A 23,150-nucleotide genomic window follows, 5' to 3' on the forward strand; every position below is an offset into this window, starting at 1 on the left:
AAAACACATATCTGTAGAAAAAGAATAAAAGGTAGCCATACTGCTTAGCCCAGCTTTCACCAATTGTAGCCCAAAGAGTACTCTAGAGTATTACATTGGTGTGTACTGGCATGACCGGTATTATTTATATTTTGCTTACAGCTTCTGTGCAGAATCGTGGAAATTATCTCTTCAGCTTTTGACCTTGGCTGTTTTTTGTTTAAATTTGTGTCCTTCTTCCACCATTCTTAAGAATCTTTTCCTTTAATTTCTTCTATATTGCAGCTCTGTGCTGTCACCTCAGTCTCTTCATATACTTTGGGAATATATCTAAATTTTATTTTTTTAGGTCCACTAGAAATCTCAGAGAACTGATTCCTTTGAGTTTAGTTTATTTGCTGTAATAAACCTTTTTTTTTACTATGGTAGAGAACTATTTGGTATCATTTTCTCCAATATAGGATCTTGTCAGATGTTTAGAAAAAATACCTTGATGCAGAACCTGTTGCATGTAGCTGTTGATACATTGGAAGAATACATATCAAGATGTGAGCGCTGAAAATTGTGTATTCAGTTATGAATAGAATCTTTGGCCTGGGGCTAATTCTACAGATGTTTTCTTGGACAAGTCTTGTATTTTAGTAGAGAGAATGTTGAATCATTCTTTTTTACTTCATATTTGCTGTTAGAAATTTACCTGTTTTGAAGCAGTGGTTGTGTTCACTTCAATCTGGCTTAATTTTGTGTTGCCACTGAAGGGAGTGGTATTCTGTTTTGCAGCTCGTTTTCGCTCACCTTCCTTGTGGCACTAACAGCTATACAGACAGCCAAACTGGGGAGCTAACATGTGCAGAACCTAATCTGACCCTGTCCAAAATACATAGGCCAGTAAAAGGAACATAGCAAGAATAATTAACTGTGGGATTGGGGTGGGGAAGGAATCTCTTTCAGTGATGCAACTAAACTGATGCATATTCTTCCACTTTCCTACAAAAGTTGGCGGGGGTGGTTGTGCTGCATCCTGCCAGGTAGGAATAGTGCTAGAAAATGTCAAATGGAAGTGGTACACTGGTTCATTCAAGGATTAGGTATTTAGTCTCAAAGGCCTCTGTCCTTATTTGAAAAAATTTCTCATAAATTGTAGCTTTGAAACCTTTTAAATGGCTACTTGAAATTTGTCATGATCCTTGGTCAGCTGTATTATGAATTCAGGACTGAGAGGATATATTAGATTTTTATTTCACTACTCATTTGTTCCTTTTTCTCTGCACATGCAAGAGCTACAGATTCATTTCCTAGAATGGGAACTGTGAACAGTTTAAACTTCTATGATCAATACTGCACATGACTTCAAAAACCCAGCCTGAATATGAAGCTTGAATGTAATACTGAACTGCACTATTCTGGTAATGAATTTAATTCAGAATTTAAAGACCAATAAACATACAGCTGCCAAATGAAATTCAACCCAGCAGACCTGAAGTGGAAACTTCATCAGCTGGACAAAGAAGCCCTTGTATGTCAAATTTCTGCTACTAGAGTGAGTGATGGATTTCATTTACCCCAAAACATATATTGTTCTGTTAGTTGTGGGAGCATCAGAAGATTTGCAGAACCATTTCTCCTTACCACATTCCCAGTCTTGTTAGGAATTGGAGTCCTTGTCCTTTCCCTGCTTCATCTATGCCTACCATCTATCCAAAAGTAGAAAAAAAAATGTGAAACAGCTAAACTCGTAACCTGTAAATTACTTATTTTTCATTTGAGTAATTTATGACAAATGAAAAATAAGGTTAAGTCATCATCTCTTTGGGTATGGAAGTGGTATTTGATAAACCGAATGAACTGTAGAAAGGTGGAAATGTTAGATGAGGACGTAAGGACATGAAAGGATCATAATGAAATGAGCAGAGCTAACTGATCGGCCAAACCGTTCTGTTGATGAGCATAGCATGAGTGGAAAGAGATATAGCTCATTAGATGTTTTCCTATTTTGAATGACCTAAAAGGAGGCATTTCCCTAAGTCTTGTTTGTAGCAACTAGACATTGGATAAGTGACTTTTTCCTGGCTGTGTTGTCAGCTCCCCATAATCACTGCAAGGCTTTTGGTTTCTTCTTGTAGCATGGAATAATTCACTGTCTTAAAATCTGCTAACTAAAGAATAAACTAAGGCAGAAAAAAAGACTTTCCTAGCTTAGTATCCTATTCCTGACAATAGCCAGAAGCAGACTGCTGGGAAAGAGAGTAAGACTAGAGCAAGGAGATGGTAATGCCTCCTCAGAAGATTCTTCTGTCTCTTAACAACTTGTAATGTCGGAACTTCCTGAGTCAGAGCTGGTTTCTGTAAATCACCTGCAGTGAATTTTCCTTCCTTAAACTTACCCAGTCCCCTGTTGAACTTATGTAACCTTTTAGGATGCAAATAGGAAGAAGTTGTACAGGTTAATTAAATATTTTTATGAAGAGCAATTGCCTGTTGTTTTAATCTTTCTGGCTTTATGACTTCTTTGGTAAGAGAGCAGTGTTTATCCTCCTTTTCTAGGTGCCCATTTCATAGATATCTGTTGTGTTCCTAATTAGAGTTCAGGTTTATTTAGTCATATCTAGTATGGAAGCTACGTGGAAACTACATTGACCACCCTTGTTGCCCTTTTTGAACATTTTCCAGTTCTTATTATTTCCTGCTTGGAATAAGGGGAGGGCAGGGATTTAGAACTACATGCTTAAGACTTGGGCAGACCATGGATTTCTTTGTAGTAGCATGATCTGTTGCTCTGTTTTTCTCTCCTGCTGATTCTAAGCATTTAGCTTGTTTTTGACTATTAAGTTTTGGTAGATTTGTAATAATCCCAACATTTGTTTTCTGAGTAGCCATGACAATTTGTGAGTAGTTCTGAGCATCTCAGCTCACTGTTTTGAATTTGGGGTGTTTTCTTCCTTTGTGTGCATTGCTTTACATTTCACTTTATGGAATTTCATCTGTCCACTTTTTCATAGGATATATCAACGTACAATATTACCCCACTATTAAATCATAAGCCCTTTTTCTATAGCTATTTTGTTCTGAAGTCTTACTTTAGTCTTACCTAAAGTTACAATTATAAAGGTATGCAAATATATAGTACTGAACATTTCTTTGAATCCTACAGCTTTTCTGTATCTCTGATTCTGTACATTAATTCTGTGCTAATGGCCAGTTAAAACATAATGCACCTGTCAAGATTCAAATTCTTTCTTCATAATGGAATTCAACATAATGCAAAAATGACTACTTCAGTATGATTGCAGTTTTAGTAAGTGGTAGATGGGAAATGATCTCTTTCAGTGTTTGGGGGGAGCTGTTTGGAGTCCCACTGTGGACAAACAGGTATTCTGTATGGAACTTCTGAGGGCAAAATACAAAAACTTTTTCATTTATTGAGATGAAATTCATCACAAGTATGGTATTCACATCTGTGTCGTGTCACTGTATTTTGATGATTATAAAAGACTGACCCATTCATTTCCGTGAGGTTGCAGTGTTTGTCTGAAATATGGGATCTTTGTAGTCAGATCTCTGTTAGCGTGCATCATCCTATTATATGCCTGCTGGGAACTCCTCTGACAAACCCCAGCATGATTTGCTCTTTGAGGTATAGTAGTGAGTTCTTATAAAAGCATTTTCCTGTGCACCTATACATTGTTTTCAGTTGACATAGTGATGCAGTGAGAAACTCCACAAATTTCTTGTTCAGAATACTTGAGCAGAATTTCCTTCTTTTTTTTTTTGCAATGTATGATGGTAGATAGAATTGTAAACATCAAGCAAGTTGAAACAGTTTGAACTATGCAGAATAGTTTGTGGATGACAAAACAAAAAGTAATAAATGTTAGCATGTGTGTTGCTGACTGAGAACAATCTGTGCGTCATGGCAAGTTGTGTGAAATTAAGATTCCTGTTTGGTGCCAGGCCCACCGTTTGGGTTGAAAGTGGCAGTCTTCCACTCTTGTCACAAATGGCTAATCATCAGTGTCTGTATGGAAGTCTGAAAGAATTTCAGGAGATTTGCCCTGTTAGATTCAACAATTTTTGAAAAGCACATGATAGGAATGAAAAATTCAATATCAGTTTTCAGCTCACGTATGGCCAGTTTGTGTACTAGCCTTGAAACAGACTCTGAAGCCTCTAAAGTTCCATATGGAAACTTACCGCTGGACGTGGTCATGTTTTAACATTACAGGTGTAGATGGCAATCTCTCCACCCACTGCCATGCACCAAACAGCTGCAGTTAGTATTTTGACTATAATACTAGCACCTTCCTCTGGAAAAACTGGTATTCTTGGATAATTTCTGCTTAGACTTATGTGTCCATACACTGCTTAATTAGGCTTTCAGGAGGCTGAAATAATCACAGAATCCAAATAACCCAGAAACAATTGTAAACCGAACCAAGTAGCCAAGCATTATGAAGTTAAGGGAAAATTATCCAAAAATTTAGGCTGTGGATGAACCCTATCAAAGGCAGTCATCTCAGAAATAAGCTACCGAGTGTTACAACGATGATTGATAATTGCCACAAATGATACTTTCTTGAGCTAGATCAGAATACTCTTCTTGCATTTAATGTTTCAGTGATCAAGACTTCATGTGTTGCTAATACTACCAATAATTTTGAATATCGCTATAGCTGCTGATCCTGTTTTACCTTCAGAGATATATTTTCAGTACTCTACACCTGAGTATTCCTTGGCCTATCAATATGAAGTACTTCTCTTATATAGCAATATTTTGGAATTCACTACTTCGGTTCTTTGTACTCCCCAGTTACTGACAATTAATACATGTTGTCATGTTACTCCATTAAAGTGGGCTTGTTGTTGCTGTTGTCTCACGCCTAATGTATTTTAATTGTTAGGAGTATGGGAAATAACTCTTGCAGTATTAATTCCTTAGGTAAGAATCAAAAAATATTTCTTCTTTTTCTTAATGAAAGACTAATCTTAGAACATTGATGATTCTTGGCAGAATTTTTATTTCTTGCTATGTCTTCAAAACTTGTGGTTTTCTTCTAGCTAATTCCATATCCTCCCTCTCTTCTCCTCTATTTTTGACAGAATGGTTCTCTATGCCTTTTAAACAATGAGTTTGCTGCAATTAAGAGAATAAGAGCTATAGTTTCCTTGCTATGTAGGGATCTTTTGAAGTACACACAAAAATCTGTTTTAGGAACAGATTTCTAAGCAGCTCATCCTGTACTTGGTTGTTTCAAAATAGAGATGAAAAATGGACATAGGTTTTGATTACTGACATTATGTAGAATTTATTGTGTACTTTGTCATATCAGTGGTCCCCCTTTTCTTGAAAAATGTTTAGCACAATCTGTGATTAGATCAAGTACTTGATTATCCTACCTCCTAAAGTTTCCTTTACTTGTAAACAGCACATTTCACAGCTGCTAATGAGTAACAAATCTGTACATGCTCCAAATTGATTATGAGATATTAAATCTGTTTACAATCTGTGGACCATTATTGCTTGGGAGGAGAGAGGGGAGGAGGAAAAGGAAAGTTTAAAATAATCACGGAAGAATTTCCTATTGAAAGTATTTTCCCATTGGATATGTATTTTGTAAGTATGTGGTAAGACAACACAAGTGTACATTACTTTTTAAAAGTATAAATATTCTTTCGTGAAGTTGATACGATATTGCTTGAGTTGCAAAATGATAATGACCTTAAGTTACTGTATGAATGATAGATGATTTAAGTTGTCATAGAGAACAGGGTATTAATTTTTGGTGGTTAGTGTTCATAACTCGCTTTAACTGCTTGGTAAACTGCAGTTTGATACATCTGAGGAAAAGAATATGTTCCTTTTAAAACACTATTGACTTTAGCTCTTTGAATATAATTGGGTTTAAGTAATATGAACTTCAATCAGTATTTCACTTTTTGTGAAGTTTTTTGTGTGTGTATACAGAAAATAAAGTATGTGCAATGAATACACTATTATACAGTGATTGATACAAGGGCGCAGACGTCCTGTGCAAGTTATTCACATGGTTTAGCATTGTTCTTAACTGAGTATTTGTAATGCTGATTTACTTATTAGCTGTTCATATTTTTAACAGGAAGACAGTGATCCAACAGTTCATGAAAGCCTAAGCATAGAAAATACGTTATGGGCAAGCACTGTTGTTGCTTCAGGTAAGCGTTGCAACAGCAAAGCTGATGATGTATCTGAAAACTTACGTGGAAGCCTATCTTTGTTTTTACAATGTCAAATATTAATGGCTTTTGAAAATCTTTTTGTCTTCTAGGCTATTAATCTCTTGCTTCTCTGTCTGCCTTCCCATTGGTTTCATCGTGCTACTCACAGTATTTTCATAGCTTTTTAATCCTCCTTAATATTTTTTACTTAAATTTTGCTGTTTCAGTAGTGCTGTCTCTTGTAGCCCACTAAGGTCACTGACCTTTTTGTTTTAATTAAAACTTCAGGTTGTAAAGCGCTCTATTCAGCTCACTGTGAATAGGGTTCTGCTGAAAATCAAGGGTGATTTTGCATTTCATTAGGAGTTTTATGTATACTCTGTGCTGTGGGTAAAGTTTGCTTAAAGTCTTTTATTAGGCAAAATCTTAATCAGAAAGTATAGATTGGTTATACAGTTCTGTAATTTTGAAATAATGGATTCTAAATATTAGCAATGTTTCATACGTCTCAGGTATTATAAGGAGTTCACATTATCTAGATGCTGTATTCAGGCTTTAAGCCTTGTAACTTTTTTAGACCAGAAAATTATTTTCTTCCATCTTTGCTCTATGTAAGAAAAGTCAAAAGGACTGTAGAAAAAAAGAGCTATGTTTATTCTTCAGCACAAAAAGACAGAATAAGGAGAGCACGATTTCTGAAAAGGAGCTAGGATTTAAGACAGGGAATTGGAGGAACTGGAAACATGAGCCAAGAGGAGGAGGGGTATGGAGGGATGGGAAGAAAGTAAAAAAGGGTCTCCACCTCACTTGTAGTTAGTCCCTACTACGAAGGCCTCTTATATCAGTGCAGGGCCTGCTGGAGGGTTGTGGGGAAGAGATCAAGTTTGAGGAGGTGGCAAAGGAGTCTGTGTCTGAGCACTCCTTTCCAGAGTCTGAAAAGACGGTCATGTCCTTTGATGCTCAGTGTGGTTTGATTTGATTGCACTGGGAAACTGTTCTCTCTGAAGCTGTTCTGTCAAATGGATGATGCCTAAAATTGTCCTCAGCTAGGTTTTTAACTTAAGTAGTCAAGATCTGTAACTTGTGTATAAAAAGATGCTTATGAATTATAAATTTCAATACTGCATAAATTTGTTTTGAGTTTGCTTTCCCCAAATTTATATACAGGGGAAAACTGCACTCAAAGACTATACATTTGCAAAGTCAGTAATTCTGAATCAGTAATTTTGAATTTTAATTGAAACCATTCATGTTTTCATTTCTAGGGTAGATGATTTGCTTTTGTTTAGAAGTGTAGCGAAGGTCTGAGGCCTCTTGATCTGCTATCTAAAATTGGCACCCAAATTAATGGAAACAGTGCTCCTTAAAATTGATGCCTTAGTATGTTTGGGTTTTTTACTTCTGAGGGGTCTTGTGAAGGTTTTAGCTGTTTATGGAGGACTTAGGTTCATCATTAATGATGGCAGTAGAGAAACATAGGAGAAGATAATTCTCTTGCTGGAGCATAGTTTTGAATAGTGGAATAAGACTCTAAAGGGAGACTCAGGGCACTCACTGAATGATATAAAGTAAAAATATTGAATGGCTTTTTAAGACTGCAGCCCCTTCTGAAGGGAAAAATACGTGGTCAAGTAATTAAAACTGGTGTCATGATGTGCATACAGAAATTGGTTGAACTAAGGTAGCAGAGAGAAATAATTTCCTTCAGTAACTGATTTTGTGGCATTATATCTTCTTAATCTAAATTTTGGCATATCATCCATTTCACTTATGTCATCTCATGTATTAACTACAATTTAATACTGTGATAATGTGCTCCTCTCATGTAAGTATCACAGTTATCAAGCATATAAGATTTTCATTTGGATATTTGTTTGTTCTGTATGGCATCATAAATCCAGATCTTAAGAATTGCTCAGCACCTCTGTGAAGCTAATGTTAGCATTTGAGAGGATTAGGCCTTTCATGAAGAGTAGGAAATCATTGCCTTTGGTCTGTTCCTTATCTAATAAGGGATTTATAAGGTCTTATAGGTGCACTGTGCATATAGTCATGAAGAAGACCATAAAGGAAAACAATTAGCGGATTGTTAAAATTAAGATGTTCTAGATTTGGTTGATAACTGATGTATCATTCAGTTGTTTTCATCTCACTTCTAATTGAATGTACATAGCTGTTATGGTTTAACCCCAGCCAGCAACTAAGCACCACAGAGCTGCTTGCTCACTCCTCTCTTCCCCCCGCCCCATGGTGGGATGGGGAGGAGAATCGAAAACAAGGAAAACTCGTGGGTTGAGATAAGAACAATTTAATAATTGAAATAAAAATAAAATATAGTAATAATAATTGTAATTAAAAGGAAGATAACAAGAAGAGAGTGAATAAAACCCAAGACAGACAAATGATGCACAGTGCAATTGCTCACCACCCACTGACTGATGCTCAGCCAGTCCCCAAGCAGCGATCTGCCCTTCCTGGCCAGCCCTCCCCTCAGTTTATGTACTGGGTATTATGTCATATGGTCTGGAATATCCCTTTGGCCAGTTTGGGTCAGCTGTCCTGGCTGTGTCCTCTCCCAGCTTCTTGTGCCCTTCCAGCCTTCTCACTAGCAGGGCATGAGAAGCTGAAAAATCCTTGACTTAGTATAAACACTGCTTAGCAACAACTAAACACATCTCTGTGTTATCAACATTATTCTCATACTAACTCCAAAACACAACACTAAACCAGCTACTAGGAAGAAAATATCCCAGCCAAACCAGGACAATAGCTAAGTTAGGATACTTGATGCTAAGCTGATTAAATTCGAATTTTTACAGTTGTTTGAAAAACATTGGTCTTCATAATTGAATTTCCAAGATTTGTGACAACTGAAAATCTTGTTAATAAAAACACTTGTGACTGTCTGACTGAATTATAAACACATATAAATTGCCTTGCTTAAAACCTGCCATGGCAGGATGTCAGTGGTGGACTCTACCTACACAAGTTGCAGGCACCTCTGCATCCCCTCCCCTGCCATGGCCTGTCTTGATTATATCTGAAGAATTTAGTGGAAGATTATGCTTGCACACAACCTGTGCAGACAAGTGCCACTCAAATTCCATGAAAACAGAATAAACAGCCTGTAGCTTGTGAAAGTCTGTACTAGTTTTTCTACTCTGTAGATAGCTACCTCACCTCAGCCACACTTGTATCTTACTTCAGTCTCCTTACTGTCTAGGCTCACAGTTCTGTTACATGCAGGTATTTTTCACCCAAAAGTATATGATGTCTATGTGCAAGCCTAATCTTGCATTATTTTGCCTCATTTAAGAAAGTGGGTCTGTCCAGCACAGACCCAGATGGTAGGGGGTAGAGCTCTGCCCTGCAACATTGTCTGTGCATCTCATAATTCACCTTAAGACTCTTCAGTATGGCAGTCTTTAAGGCGTCCTAGCTTGGAAAGCTGCTTCCTTCAGAGCGTCTTAAGCAGCCTGGACATCATCTGTTACTAAGCCAAGCAAATATGTGACCTGTTGCTCTTGGGACTATGTTATGCCCTTCCAAATCCTTGGAGATTGTTACAAAGCATTCTGGGTCAACCTGCACTATTATCTTGGCCTATTACTGACCGATGCTGTCATTCTCAAGGGTGGAGACAGGGAGCTACATCACTGACACCCAGGAAAGGAATATGTAGCTGAGTTGCAGATACAAAGCCTTACTTAAATTAAAAAAGGTTTTTCATAGGATATACAGGACAATTGTTGGGCAAGGGTGTTCTCCTTTTTCCTCCTTCCAGTGATTAAGTATGTGCTGAGTTTTCTGATATTCCCTTTGACATATTACATAAAACACATTGCATCAGCTAGGAGAGACCACTGTCTCTGAGACACGCTGTTGCTATTTGTCAAGGTGATACAGAGGGTCAAGATCAGGCTAGGAAAAGTGTTTCCGGAATTATGTGGGGAATACCTCAGAAAACTTGATCTCTGGTTGCTGGTATCCTGACAGTTCTAGAGGAGAGAGACCACAAATCAATCATCTTGCAGATCAGTAACAGTAAATGTAAGTGTGTAAAGGTATCAAAGAATTTTATCAACTACATGTTGAATGCAGATTAGTAAGAACATGAAAATATCGGGATACTACAATAATGGATTCTACAAGGGAAAAAAAAGCCTATTGCTAAAGCAGTACAAGTGACAAGAAAAGTATTTGCCATAATTGAAAACTATTTTTATTTTCTTTTTGAATTTGGGGAACCAAAAAATTGGTTCAACAAAATCATGTACTGTCAAGCAACTCAAGAATAAAGTATTCCACAGCCTCTTTAAATCAGCAAGTAAAGTTCAGGACACAGATTCCTCAAATGTGTACATTTGGAAGGTGTTTACTTTCCTTGGTTTCAGTATGTCTCCTTACCCCTTAGAATAACAGTAGATTAAGTGGGGAAAAAAAAAAATTACCATTTTGTCACACCTAATATATACTTAGATGTTCTAGTCTCAGAATTGGTACTTTAGATAGCTAAATGGAGATTCCCACTGCTGCCAAATCTGAAGTGCTTTCTACCCCTTGCTGTAAAGCCCTGAAAGAGATCTGGTAACCGTGTGTATTATGTTTATCCTAACCACAAAACATACAAAGACTAATTTGCCAGGATCACACTGGCAGGGGTGAAAATCAAAAGACCCTCCCTGAAGTCCTAAGCATGCAGCCATCCTTTTGTTACTCTTTAAGCAAGATAGGAAAAAGTATTCTGACTTTTTCCACTTACAGGCAACATCCCAGTAAGTTTTAAAAAGGTAGCAGTAAGATACAGAATCTATGTGCCATTATTAATATCTATATTATTGCTGTGGAACTAATAATAGTGCCTGAAGGAAAGGAAGTTTTGGTTAGTGAAAACTTGAAAAACTGCTATCACTGAAGAAACAACTTTAAATATGACTAAATAATTTAAACCACTGAGTATTTTGAAAACCTCTTAGGTTATCTTTAATTAAATTACTTATCTTTCAGATCATTTGCATTCGTGACATCACTGATTGTGGTATTTTTATTGAAAGCTTTGGTAGCTTTCCTTTTGGAAAGGGGGAGAGAGGAAAGTCAGCAGTTAAATTTTAAAAAGCCTCAAAATGTCCACCTCAGTATGGACCAACTTCTTCCCAACTTTTTCATTTTTTCCTTTCCATTTACTGTAATAATCAGTGTGGCTCAAAACCTAAACAAGATAATGCAGTTTTCTGAGAGACCTGCTGAGATATCTATTAAGAGGAGATTGTATTAATGGAATTTTGTGATTATTTTGGCAGGTGTCAGTCTTGCAAAGACACTTTAGATAAAATCAGAACAATATGTGTAACTGCACAGCTGTAAAAAGCACTATTTTATGCCAAGTCCTACACATGATTTAAATTAGTTTGAGCACTCTCTTGTTTTCATATGGTTTACATAGTGCTTGGGAGATACCAAAAATTAATATGATCACACACCGGATTCAGAGTATGCCTGACTATTTGTGTGTGTTAACTCTGCACAAGTCCCCTTTTATCTCTTTTCCAGGCCCCCATGTTCATTCAAGTGGTATCTCCTATAACTTCTCTCTCCTTCGTTAACCACTCTGCCCTTACCAATCAGTGGTTGCCCAATTTATATGAGAGCCAGTTTGCGTTGATCACAATTCAGTAGTCAAAATGGATTTTATCTGCCTTTCACCTTCAAAACCAACTTTTCAAGGGTCAAAATACGAATCAAGGAGGACAGCTTGTTTTCCTGAACTGCAGCAGCCTAGCCAAGTGAAACTTAGTGGAAAGGTGCCAGCAGGAACGGAGAAGTCCTCCCCAACTTTTACTGAACTAAGGAGATACATTGTTGGGGTGTGCAGGAGGAGATTCCCTACGGAATATTGTCCAGTGTGTTATGACCATTGGACAGAGGTCAGCTCAGAGGATCACTCCAAAATAAATGCCCCAAAGGGATATGGGCATTGGTTGGAGACCAGTAGAAGAGTTCAGAAATTATGGATCAATGACTATTATTTTACAAAAGTCAGGAGGAATTTTGGAGTGTGTTGGGGGCATGTTACCTATATACTAGTGTGCAGATTTACATATGGAACGGTTAGTAGAGGCAGACTAGCCGTGGGGAAAATGTTTCTTAAGTCTTCCCTTGACATAAAAGCTTTAGTATGAAGAGGAAAATAATAGAGAGAAACTAATTTTTAATTGTCCAGAAGATGTAATATATAATCACTGATGTTTTGAATGTGGATTCAAAGTTTTCACTTGCATTCTCATTTTTGAGTAAATGAAATTGCCTTTCTTTAATGCCAACATCTTTAATTGTCATCTTTTTTCTTTGTGTGTTCCTTCAATTTTTTTACGACTTGTTATGCTGCAAGAGTAGTGATAGCAGATCTTGCACATGGTCCTGATTGTCAAAGACAAGTTACTTAATGTCAGACAAATGTGTCATACTACAGTTTTTAAAGTTTTCTGAACATGGTGTTTCTGACAATTTAATTTAATTATTTCTTTATAACATAAAGACAACAAAAAATATCACATTATTGGTTGTACTGCTAGAAAGCCCTTTCAGGTCACTTAAAAATGTAATAGAAATAAGGGGTTTATGCTAAAAAGTATGATAGTGGCATATTAATAAAAGATGCTGAAGCCAAGTTTTCGTATACCATCCAGTAAAAATTGACTAAAAGATAATTGGAACAGGGGAATCATTTTTGTAAGTTAATGAACAGGAGAATATTTTTGTATGGGATTTGATCAAAGTAAGTAATTCGGTAAACTAGATTTTACATCATTATAGATGACAGCTAGCAGACATTGTACTCATTTTTGTCTTCCTTGTGAAGGGCAGTTATTTATGCTGTGTGTTAACTTCTGAAAACAGTTGGAGAAAATTTTAAGTTCAAATTCAAGTTTTTAACCAGTTATATTGAAAGTATTCTTTCCATTAAAAAGAAGGAAAACATGTCATTTTTATGGATGCTAATTAAAGAAGTTACGATCCTTCATAGTCAATTCTGAAAAACAACATTCACAATACTATGTACATTGCATAAATGTTTGGGCTTTTCCATACAATTGATTTGTTTGAGGAACTGTAAATTACTGCAAGTTTTAATTCAGACAGATTTTCTCTGAACTACTTGACACCTCTATTTTACTTTTTGTTTGTTTTTCAGGAACTGTAATTGGTGTGGTCATTTACACAGGCAAGGAAACTCGAAGTGTAATGAATACATCCAATCCAAAAAACAAGGTAAGTTAGCCTTGCTGTGGGATTTCCTACTTATGTTTTCATAAAACTTAAAAATAGATGTACCTAAATCCAAGAATCTACAAGCTTTTACTCCAATGTATTTTGTGTGTGCTGAACTGACTTGAACTTTGGTATGAGAAGTGAATTCTGCCTCAGTCTCCTTTTGGAAGTAAAATTATTCTTCTGTTAGCTAGGAGTGCTACAGACACTAATAGAAACATTTGTCTTAAGTATAAATGCACATCTTTTGACTTTTACACTTTTATCTCACAGCTAAATATTAATTCCCACTTCACTTCTCTCAGATTATTTTACTGTAAAGTATTTTGCCAAAGCTACACATAAATAAGGAATGTTTATAACAGATTACTAGAATTTATTTGGTCTCCCAGAGGAAGTAGAGCAAAATAACTGAGGTTACAGTCAGTACCTAGAATGCTCTTCCAGGGATTTTTTATAAGCAATGAAAACATTGTCAGGAGATTTGTCTGTTGAAAAGATACCAGAATTTTGAGTGCTTCCCTCTGTACAAGGTTCTTTCAGTTCAAAACAAAGCAAATAGCTCTTCATTTCATCAGTAATGTTTCTAATGTGAGTTGAGGAGGGCCCTCAGTTATAAAGAAATGAAACTTCTGTTGTAGGCTGTGTGTTACAACCTAGACCTGTGTTTAGTAAGAAGATACTTAATTATATTAAGAAAGGAAAAAATTCTTGCAAGAGGTTTAGAAAAAAATCAATTGTGACAGGTTGCCATTTTCACGCCATTCATAATAAGTTGCTCTGAGTAGGAACATCAAGAATGAAATGATAATACAAATTGCTTGAAACAGTTATTGCAGTCCCCTGAGTGTATTGATTTGTGTTTCTAATAGAGATGCTTTTAAACGTCTCATTGACAGAGACAGGTGATATGTACCATTACGTGGATTAAGATGGCCTTTTATTATTTTAATCTTTGTAACATACGTTTTAAAATAATAGAGTAAAATGGAATCAGAATGTTTATGGTGCATAATTATTTTCTATTCCATCTGATACAAAGACAAGCCTTTTAGTAACAGAATCTTTCTCTAAGAATTCTGAACAACTTCTGACTAATAATTCTCACAGGTGTTTAAAATGAAATTATTTAATATAGTAAAATGATAGGCAAGTATGCATAAATGTAACACACTTTACCCAAATTCAACAGATTCTGCAGGTGTATGTATTTGATTTTTAGTAAATGCTTGTTAAAATTTTTTTTGCATTAATATTCACATGGAAAACTATGATAGTAAAAGGATTTGTGTTTAAAATTTCCCTGATATTAATATTAAAATAGTTACTCCAAAGTTTCATCAGCAAAAGAATAAGTAGCAGGTAAATGTACCAAAAAAGAGATCCAACAGCATGTTGACAAGCATGGTTTTTACTATTATGACAATACATGTACAACTTTTGCTTGCATAATACTTTAATGTTATAGCTGCTAACAATTAAATGTTGTGTTCTTTCTTCTGCAGTGGGAATCTAAGTAAACATTTTCATGAAGCACTAAAAAGCAAAATACTATGTGTACACATGCACATAAACTGACAGAGCCAAATCCTAATAATATTATGTGGCATATATTGCACTATCAGTATATGAACACTCTAATATAATTAGCTTAGGAACCATTCAGGGGAGATTTAGACTGGACAATAGGAAACATTTCTTTACCAGCAGGTGCTCAAAGCCTGGAACAGGCTTCCTAGAGAGGTGGTCGATGCCCCATGTCTGTCAGTGTTTGAGGTATTTGGACAACACCCTTAATCACAGAATCATCTAGGTTGGAAAGGACCTTGAAGATCATCTAGTCCAACTGTTAACCTAGCACTGACAGATCCCAACTACACCATATCTCTAAGCGCTATGTCGACCCTACTCTTAAACACCTCCAGGGATGGAGACTCAACCACCTCCCTGGGCAGCCCGTTCCAACGCCTAACAACCCCTTCTGCAAAGAAATGCTTCCTAATATCCAGTCTAAACCTTCCCTGGCTCAACTTGAGGCCATTACCTCTTGTCCTATCGCTCATTACTTGGTTCAAGAGACTCATCCCCAGCTCTCTGCAACCTCCTTTCAGGTAGTTGTAGAGGGCGATGAGGTCTCCCCTCAGCCTCCTCTTCTCCAGACTAAACAACCCCAGTTCCCTCAGCCGCTCCTCGTACGACATGTGCTCCAGACCCTTCACCAGCTTCGTTGCCCTTCTCTGGACACGCTCGAGTAATTCAATGTCCTTTTTGAGTGAGGGGCCCAAAACTGAACACAGGAATCGAGGTGCGGCCTCACCAGTGCCGAGTACAGGGGTAAGATCCCTTCCCTGTCCCTGCTGGCCACGCTATTTCTGATACAAGCCAGGATGCCATTGGCCTTCTTGGCCACCTGGGCACACTGCTGGCTCATGTTCAGCCGGCTGTCAATCAACACCCCCAGGTCCCTCTCTGACTGGCAGCTCTCCAGCCACTCCTCCCCAAGCCTGTAGCGTTGCAGGGGGTTGTTGTGGCCAATAACACGCTTTAACTTTTGGTCAGTCCTGAAGTGGTCAGGCAGTTGGACTACATAATTGTTGTAGGTCCCTTCCAACTGAAACAGCCTATTCTAATAAGAAATCATGCTTTTAAATAGCATTTTATGTGCCACTGCTGAAACAGGTGATGTTTGTATAACTAAACTGTAGTCATTAGTTGTCCAAAGGCCTTTTAAGGAGTCATTGACGTATTAAGATGTTCAGTATTCTAAATCTGTATATTCATTTGTTCCTTGGAGATTAATTTTGTTAATTCTTGGAGATGCTTAATTCTTTGTACCATAGTTAGCTGATAGGAATACACTAAATTTAAAGAATGAGGCTTAATATCGTATATGTAAAATTACCTGCTTTAAATGTCTCTGCCTTGGTAGTTACTTATAGACTATTTCAAAAATTTAAAAATTAATCTTATACTGAGCAGGTGAAGACTTTCTGTAGAGCCTATTTTCTACATCAACTGCATCAACTCTGCGTCAGCTGTCTTTTAGGTTATTCTGTAAATGTGTAAATGATTCTGGTGTGTACCAACTGCTCAACAATAATATCGGTGTGGTGTTTTCTCTGTATGGACCAAACACCCTTGTTTAATGCCGTAGCCAACAAGTAACAGGACCAGTAAGGATGAATTTGGAAACTGAAAACAGAAAAACACTTAAGGCTATCAGAGATGAGTAAGTGATAAAATGTAGTACTTCAGTGTAAAAAATAGTTCTCAATATTTTTTAATATGTAGTTTTAACTCTACCTTTCTGCAGAGTTAGCGTCTTACTGTCTCTGTGTCTTCTACCATGGGGTGAGATTGGTTTGCATACTTCTGTAAGATAAGGCACTTACTGCCTGTAGAGGATATTCTATGTTAGTTAGCCTTGCAGCAGGTGGACAAGCAGTAGTAGGTTCATTCATCCTCTGTGTATTTGGGAGGGGGAATCTTCCCGTGTTTTCTCAAGCTTGGCAATAATGATTACATGTTGGATAGGGTATGTAGCATTAGGAGCCAAAAGGAGGGTGAAAGGAATCTAAAATAGTCTTTGAGATTAGAAGATATATTACGGTTGAGAGATTAAAGATTTGAACACTTTAAAAAAAAAATTGCACCTAACTTGCTGGAACAAAATTGAAATGAGATTGATCAATTGTGATATTGCTGCAAACTCGAGACGAAATGAGTGTCCCCTCTTCTGTTTTGGAGAAGAATTGTTACAAACACTATTTAGAACTGGTTTTAAATGGCAGACTGTCTTTCTCTGCTGCTCTTTGAAAACAAATAAAAATAATATTCTAAAGGTTTTCCTGTAACATGTGGTGATATACTCACGTTGGGAATATAGTTCAGTGATGCTTGTGTTTTCTGGCTTTAGGAGAAAGTAGACATTGAGATCCATGATTCTCAATTTGTATTGCCAAACTGAAACTTCTGTGTCTAGAAATACACAAGTATTTGGGCTTGACTCTGTTACCATTCCTCTCCTCTTTGAAATACAGATAGATGCTTCAGTTGTATTTCTTACTGGAGTATAACATTACTGCTGTACTTTGTACTATAAACCGTGTCTTTCTAATGGCAAATTTTTAGTTTTCCTGCTTAAGGGTAAATGCTTTTTGACTAGACCTATATTAAAATCTAGACATGCAGACCTGCTCTATAAACACTGAGCAGAAGACTAAAACTGAAATAAGTTTAGGCAAAATTACACATGAAAAATTGTGAAATGAATATACCTGTTCAAGCATGTGGTTTATCTGTATGTTAAACTTAGAAGGATTTATTGTGTTTGCTGAAGTATTTAGTCATTCAAGCAACAATTTCCTTAACTTAAAGTCAACACTTTGTTGTTTTATTACAATTATAAAAATTGTTTCATTGCCTAAGGATGCAGACACGGTCTGAAAAACACAAAGATAGAAGAGAATTTTCTTAATGATCAATTCAATATGTTTTTAATTCCAAACAATATAAAGAAAAATTATTTCTGACAAGGTTTAATTTCAGTCTAAAATGATATATGTTCTGTGCTTTAGATAAATGTACAAATGGTAACATCAACATTATTATAGTGTAATGACTCTCTGCATTTTACCTCATTGGCAGTCACATCAGCTTACTCAGGAATGCAGTTCCAGCCTTTTTTAAAAAAAAAAAAAAATCAGATTGAATTGTGCTCCTCACAATGCTGTAATCAGTAATCAATCCTATTTGGATAGATATTCTTAAACCTTGGCTTTCTGGATGAAGTTGGATTTGTCAATGCTAAAGGTCATTTATAGGTGTTAATTAACCAAGAGGGAAATTAACAAATGAAGGTTGTTTATTTATTTTGTGTGGCATTTTGCAGTGTTCTGATTCTTACCTATTTCAAGTGCAGAATAGTTTTTGCTTTAGCAGATTTGCTCTTCATAGAAAACAAGATTGTTAACACGGTCCTTCTGCAAATGTCACCTGTTTCCGTCAGTGGCAACAGATTTTGGGAGTAAAGTTTAAAAAACACAATATACTTGGAGGGAGATGGAAATAAATTCGAGGGAATGTATTTTGTGTACTAAGATTGAAACATTAAAATTACTTGGACTGTGCAATATATATATACACACACTCAGAATGTACACAATAATGAATGAAACTGAGTAGAAATTATCTTAAATAGAACTCCTGAGAAATCAGTAGCCTCTGTGAAGGAGCTACAGCATGTAATCTGCCTAGTGTTCTTCAGATTAGTATAAAAATAGTTTTTATATTGCTAATCCTTACAAGCAGCATTCAAAACACTTTTTTTTTGCCTTATATTATGGAATTCTACATCTGCTGTTATGTTTTAACATCAGAAGTAAAACTTCATAGTAACCATTCAGTGTTCATCAAAATGGTAATATTGTTTTTTCCCCTAATTCTTAACTAGCCTGAAAGCTAAATACTATGTCTTGTGGTTGGTGCTATGCTGATTTTGTAAATGTTGTTTGTTTGGGGGGTTTTTAAACAAATGAAAATCTAATAACTGGTATTGTTTTTCTTTTGTTGTGTGTTTGTTACCCTTGGTTATTTGAAAATGGCCTTACTGGTGAGCCTTGAAGTAAGAAAAAAATATTTCAAGTCTGGTAAACTGAGGCAAAATCACTTCACACACACCCATCCCCTCCCACAAAACTTCTTTTCCTAGCGTTTTGTGACCAAATTTACTTCGCTACATTTAAAAGGCTTCTCTACGCTTATCCTCTCTCCCCCATTTTATGAGCATAATTTTTGAAAAATATTTCCTAAAAAACGACATTCTCCATCCAGTTCTTTATTTGGAGTGAAATAGAGTGGCTGGAGCAGATTCATGTATTCACAGAAATTGATACCACTTCACCAATTTACCCATTCAGCACGTTTTCAATACTCTTGCCTTGACAGACTTCTTTGAACATCCTTAAATTTGGTTTTCCAACATCTTGTAGTCACGTTAGTAAGCCAGTCTTATGTGTTCCACCTCAAAGGCTGACATTTGTGAGTCCGACTTGCGTTTCTGTTCATGAGTTCCTATGTTAACATTAATAGCTCTTCTGTACTATGCCATTAGTCTTCTCCATAACAGAAGCAGAATCACATCATGAATCTTTCATGTCAGTAGACCGAGGGAAGAAAATGCCCCATGAAATCCCATCAGATAACACAAATGAGAATTTGCTATTACCTAAAGAGCTTCAGAAGGGCCTTAGAAATGCATTGTCTTTATCATGTTGCTATGCTGTTATGCAAGGGCCTAGTAACTTCACCTGCATGTTTTTCTTACTGAACTGATAATTTGATGTTCATAGTCTATTTGAGAACAACAGCTTTCTATGGCTGTAAGGATAAAAGCAGGACCTTGAAATTTTCAAGGATTTATAAGAAGAGGGTTTATTTAGCACTTTTTATTGGAGTATGGTCTGCTGTGCTTAATCCTCTAAAAACTCCTGTTTATGAGATAAAATTGAGAAAGCTGTCACCTACACGTAGTAAGTAGTCCCCAAACTTAGTTTGTCCCCTGTACAGCTTCTGTCCAAGAAAGGGGTTAACAACCAGCTTCCCTTGAAGTGTGAGAATCCCTCTCTTGGTGTACAGGAGAACTGTTGGGATTGGGCCATGAGGAAATACGTGTAATGTCGTACTGGCGCTTTTCTCTCCATGTGCTCTCATCTCTGAGCAAAGGAAGGAAAGTAACAAAAGACAGAAAGTAGAGTAGCCCCTTCCAAAGCCTAGAGTGTCTCAGTGAGACGATGAAACAGTGTTAGATAAGGAGGAGGACAAAAGACATCTTTCCTGAAAAGTTTGACAAGAAAAGGCTGAATGGCAGAGGAGCCACCCTTGTTCTTCCCAAACTGGTATTAGAACGTAGGAACATTGATGCTTGCAAATGGTCAGCAGTGTTTTGGCAAACCAAAGGCAAAATTTCTGCGTCCTTCACTCTGAGACGGAAGGATTACCTACCTAGTATCATTACCAGTAACCCCATTAACTCAAATAGCAAAAGTGTGGAATTGAGGATGTCAATCCTCAGATGACTAGTATGGAAAAGGATACTTCCACATAAAGGAACTGAGGTTTTCAGTTTTCTTCCATATACAGAAAACTGGAAGAATACTATGTTTATAACACTATATTAAAACAATAAGACTGAAAGTCTTGATTGACTTTGAATTCATATGTGGACAGAATTCACTTAATGCAGACTAGTATGTTGTACTAGGTTTTTTGTACACTCCTATATTTTATTTACAGCACTCTCTACAACTTTTGCAATTGCTTCTTTTCAGAGACTTGGTGGGGGTGTTCATATCCACATTAAGAGTGCTTCTCAAATAACAGTGGGTTGTTTTTTTAATATTCTTCTTTACATTCTTCTCTCCAAAAGTAATACAATGGTAACAGTACAAATGGGAAACTGGAGCACAAGAGATCAAAGCAGGGAGTGGGTGGGAAACCCACAAATAAAAAAACAGTGACTGAGAGTGGTTACTTTAAGGTATTGGACTTCATTTCTCATACAACTTAGTGTTTCATAGTACTATTTTATCTTGAATACTGCTATTGTTGGGTTTGCATGCACATGATGTCTGTAGCCTTAGAGCAAACTCGATCCTACTGTATTTGACATCTGGAAAATAATATTAGATCATTACTTGCTTATCTATTTTGCTGTTATATGCCTAGACTAGAGAATAAGTTGTTCCATGATGTGGCCTGCCGTCAATTCACAAGTCCCAGAATAACCTGTGCCCTGACTTCTAATTTGTTCTGAAAGCAACAATTAAACATATTATGCAATTACTATAGCAAGTCACATTCTAGGTCTTTTCTGGCTACATGCAATTTAGCATGGTGTGCCACATTGCTACATGACATCTGAGTCACCCAGCCTAACTGCTGCTTAAGTACTGAACTGAAGAGATTGTAGTATGTTATGCTACTGTGCTACTTGGGAATTTCTACTTCACCTGGGACCACTTTCCATTTAAATCCTACTGCAAGGCAAAGTATGTGCAACAATATACAATTTAGTTCTAAACAACTGTTATATAATGGTACACAAATGCAAGGAAATGGCTCTTTGGTAGTGAGAAAGAATTCTTGCTGTACTCTGGGTAAATTTCTGGGTTTACTGTACGTTTTAGAGTTAGTGGCAAACTCTTCCATTGATTTTGCTAAGCCCAAGAACGTATTCATAGCTGTAACATTCCTACAATTTTAAATTCATTCTCTGTTATAAAAATATAGGAGGATAAAAATTGGTATGTTCCAGAATGTGAACGACTAGCCATCAGCCATGTCTACCTTATCCTAAATTTTTGTAGTTTTCACCAAGAATTTTACTTGATGATGTGCTGAGATACATCACTTCCGTTTTTGAGACTCCCATTAAAAGTAGCTTGGATTTTGTTCTTTTTTAGTATGTTCTAAACATGAATATGTTAGAATTTGGCTCAGCAGCTCAATGTCATTTCACACCAGTGTTTGAGGAAGGATCAGTGGTGGAGTACACAGTTTCTGCAGTAGTCCCTAAAATAATCTCACAAAATGGTCTGAGCAACTCTTAAAATAGGTCAGGTTATGGAATAGCAACAACTTCTTGCTGATTCACCGGAAATAAAGTGTATTTTACCTGTAGCAAATTGGGCTAAAATGAATTATTTTTGGTAAAATGTAGAAATGGTTTGAAATTTTATCATTCTACAGGAGACAGTGCAAAAGGGAGATGCCTTGGTATAGTTGGCTTGTGTTGAGTATCCCAGTAAGCTGTTAAAAGAGGCAGTCCCTGACGGCTATTTCCTCTCAGCTGCTGCCTCCATTGCTGCTAATCAGTTGCAGGAGTTTGCTTTTTCACTTGCGCTGCTCCTTACAGCTTTGTTCCCATTTAGAGTTAATCATGCCATTGGCAAAATGCAGCTGCTGGGAGGTGGAGAGGGTAGGGGCAAAGGGCACTGCTTCTCAGATGATGCTTATAACCTCATCTGATTGCTTAGAACTGCACCACCTTCATAGTGCTCTGCCTGTGAGGCTGTGCTGGCAGCATGCACACCAAAGCGGTGGCAACCAAAACACTGACATTATGGAAATGGACCGTTATGTGTTTTCCTACCTTAGGGTTATGTTCTGTGTATTGGGTGTTTAAGAGCAATGTACCACAGTTCGCACTGATTTTTATGTGTATTTTTTTTCTTGCTGCATATATTTTATTAGAAATCTGAAACCCTTAACTAAATTGGGGAATTGTTCTATATGCTTTTCTTAGTAATGCACACACACACATTCCTGAAACTTACAGTTCTAAAAACTTGAGACTGCAATTGTGTAGAAAGTCAGGTGTGTCTAGTATCTTTATTAAATAATTCTAGAGATTATTAGAATAACTTGTATCATTTTTCTTATGCATCATTTTCCATAATTAGTACAATTATTTTCATATTTTTCTGAATGTGATCATTTTTTTCCAATATGGAAAGGAATTATATGAGGAATACAGAGATTAGTTTTTGCGGTGGGTATGTTCAAAGTATAGTAATTTTTTTAATTATTACGAAAGCGGGATGTCTTAAATGTCAGAAACTAGAATCTTTCAGAGACCTGCAGAGCATTCTTGAAATAGACACTCATCTGATGTTCACGTCTTTTATTTGGATGTTTTACAGGCATTATTG

At 36.6% G+C, this 23,150-nt stretch overlaps 1 protein-coding gene across 3 annotated transcripts in view; it reads left to right on the plus strand.

The window, feature by feature from the left end:
- ATP9B (ATPase phospholipid transporting 9B (putative)) overlaps positions 1–23,150 on the plus strand; it is a 172,249-nt gene that overhangs the window by 80,808 nt on the left and 68,291 nt on the right. For all 3 annotated transcript variants that reach the window (XM_074829700.1, XM_074829710.1, XM_074829720.1), the window contains 2 exons: positions 6,093–6,168; positions 13,364–13,440. In XM_074829700.1, coding sequence (XP_074685801.1) covers positions 6,093–6,168; positions 13,364–13,440 — 153 coding nt within the window. The remainder of the gene's footprint in view (positions 1–6,092; positions 6,169–13,363; positions 13,441–23,150) is intronic.

The sequence above is a fragment of the Strix aluco genome, chromosome 1, assembly GCF_031877795.1.
Source record: "Strix aluco isolate bStrAlu1 chromosome 1, bStrAlu1.hap1, whole genome shotgun sequence".
In the NCBI taxonomy this organism is placed as follows: Eukaryota; Metazoa; Chordata; class Aves; order Strigiformes; family Strigidae; genus Strix; species Strix aluco.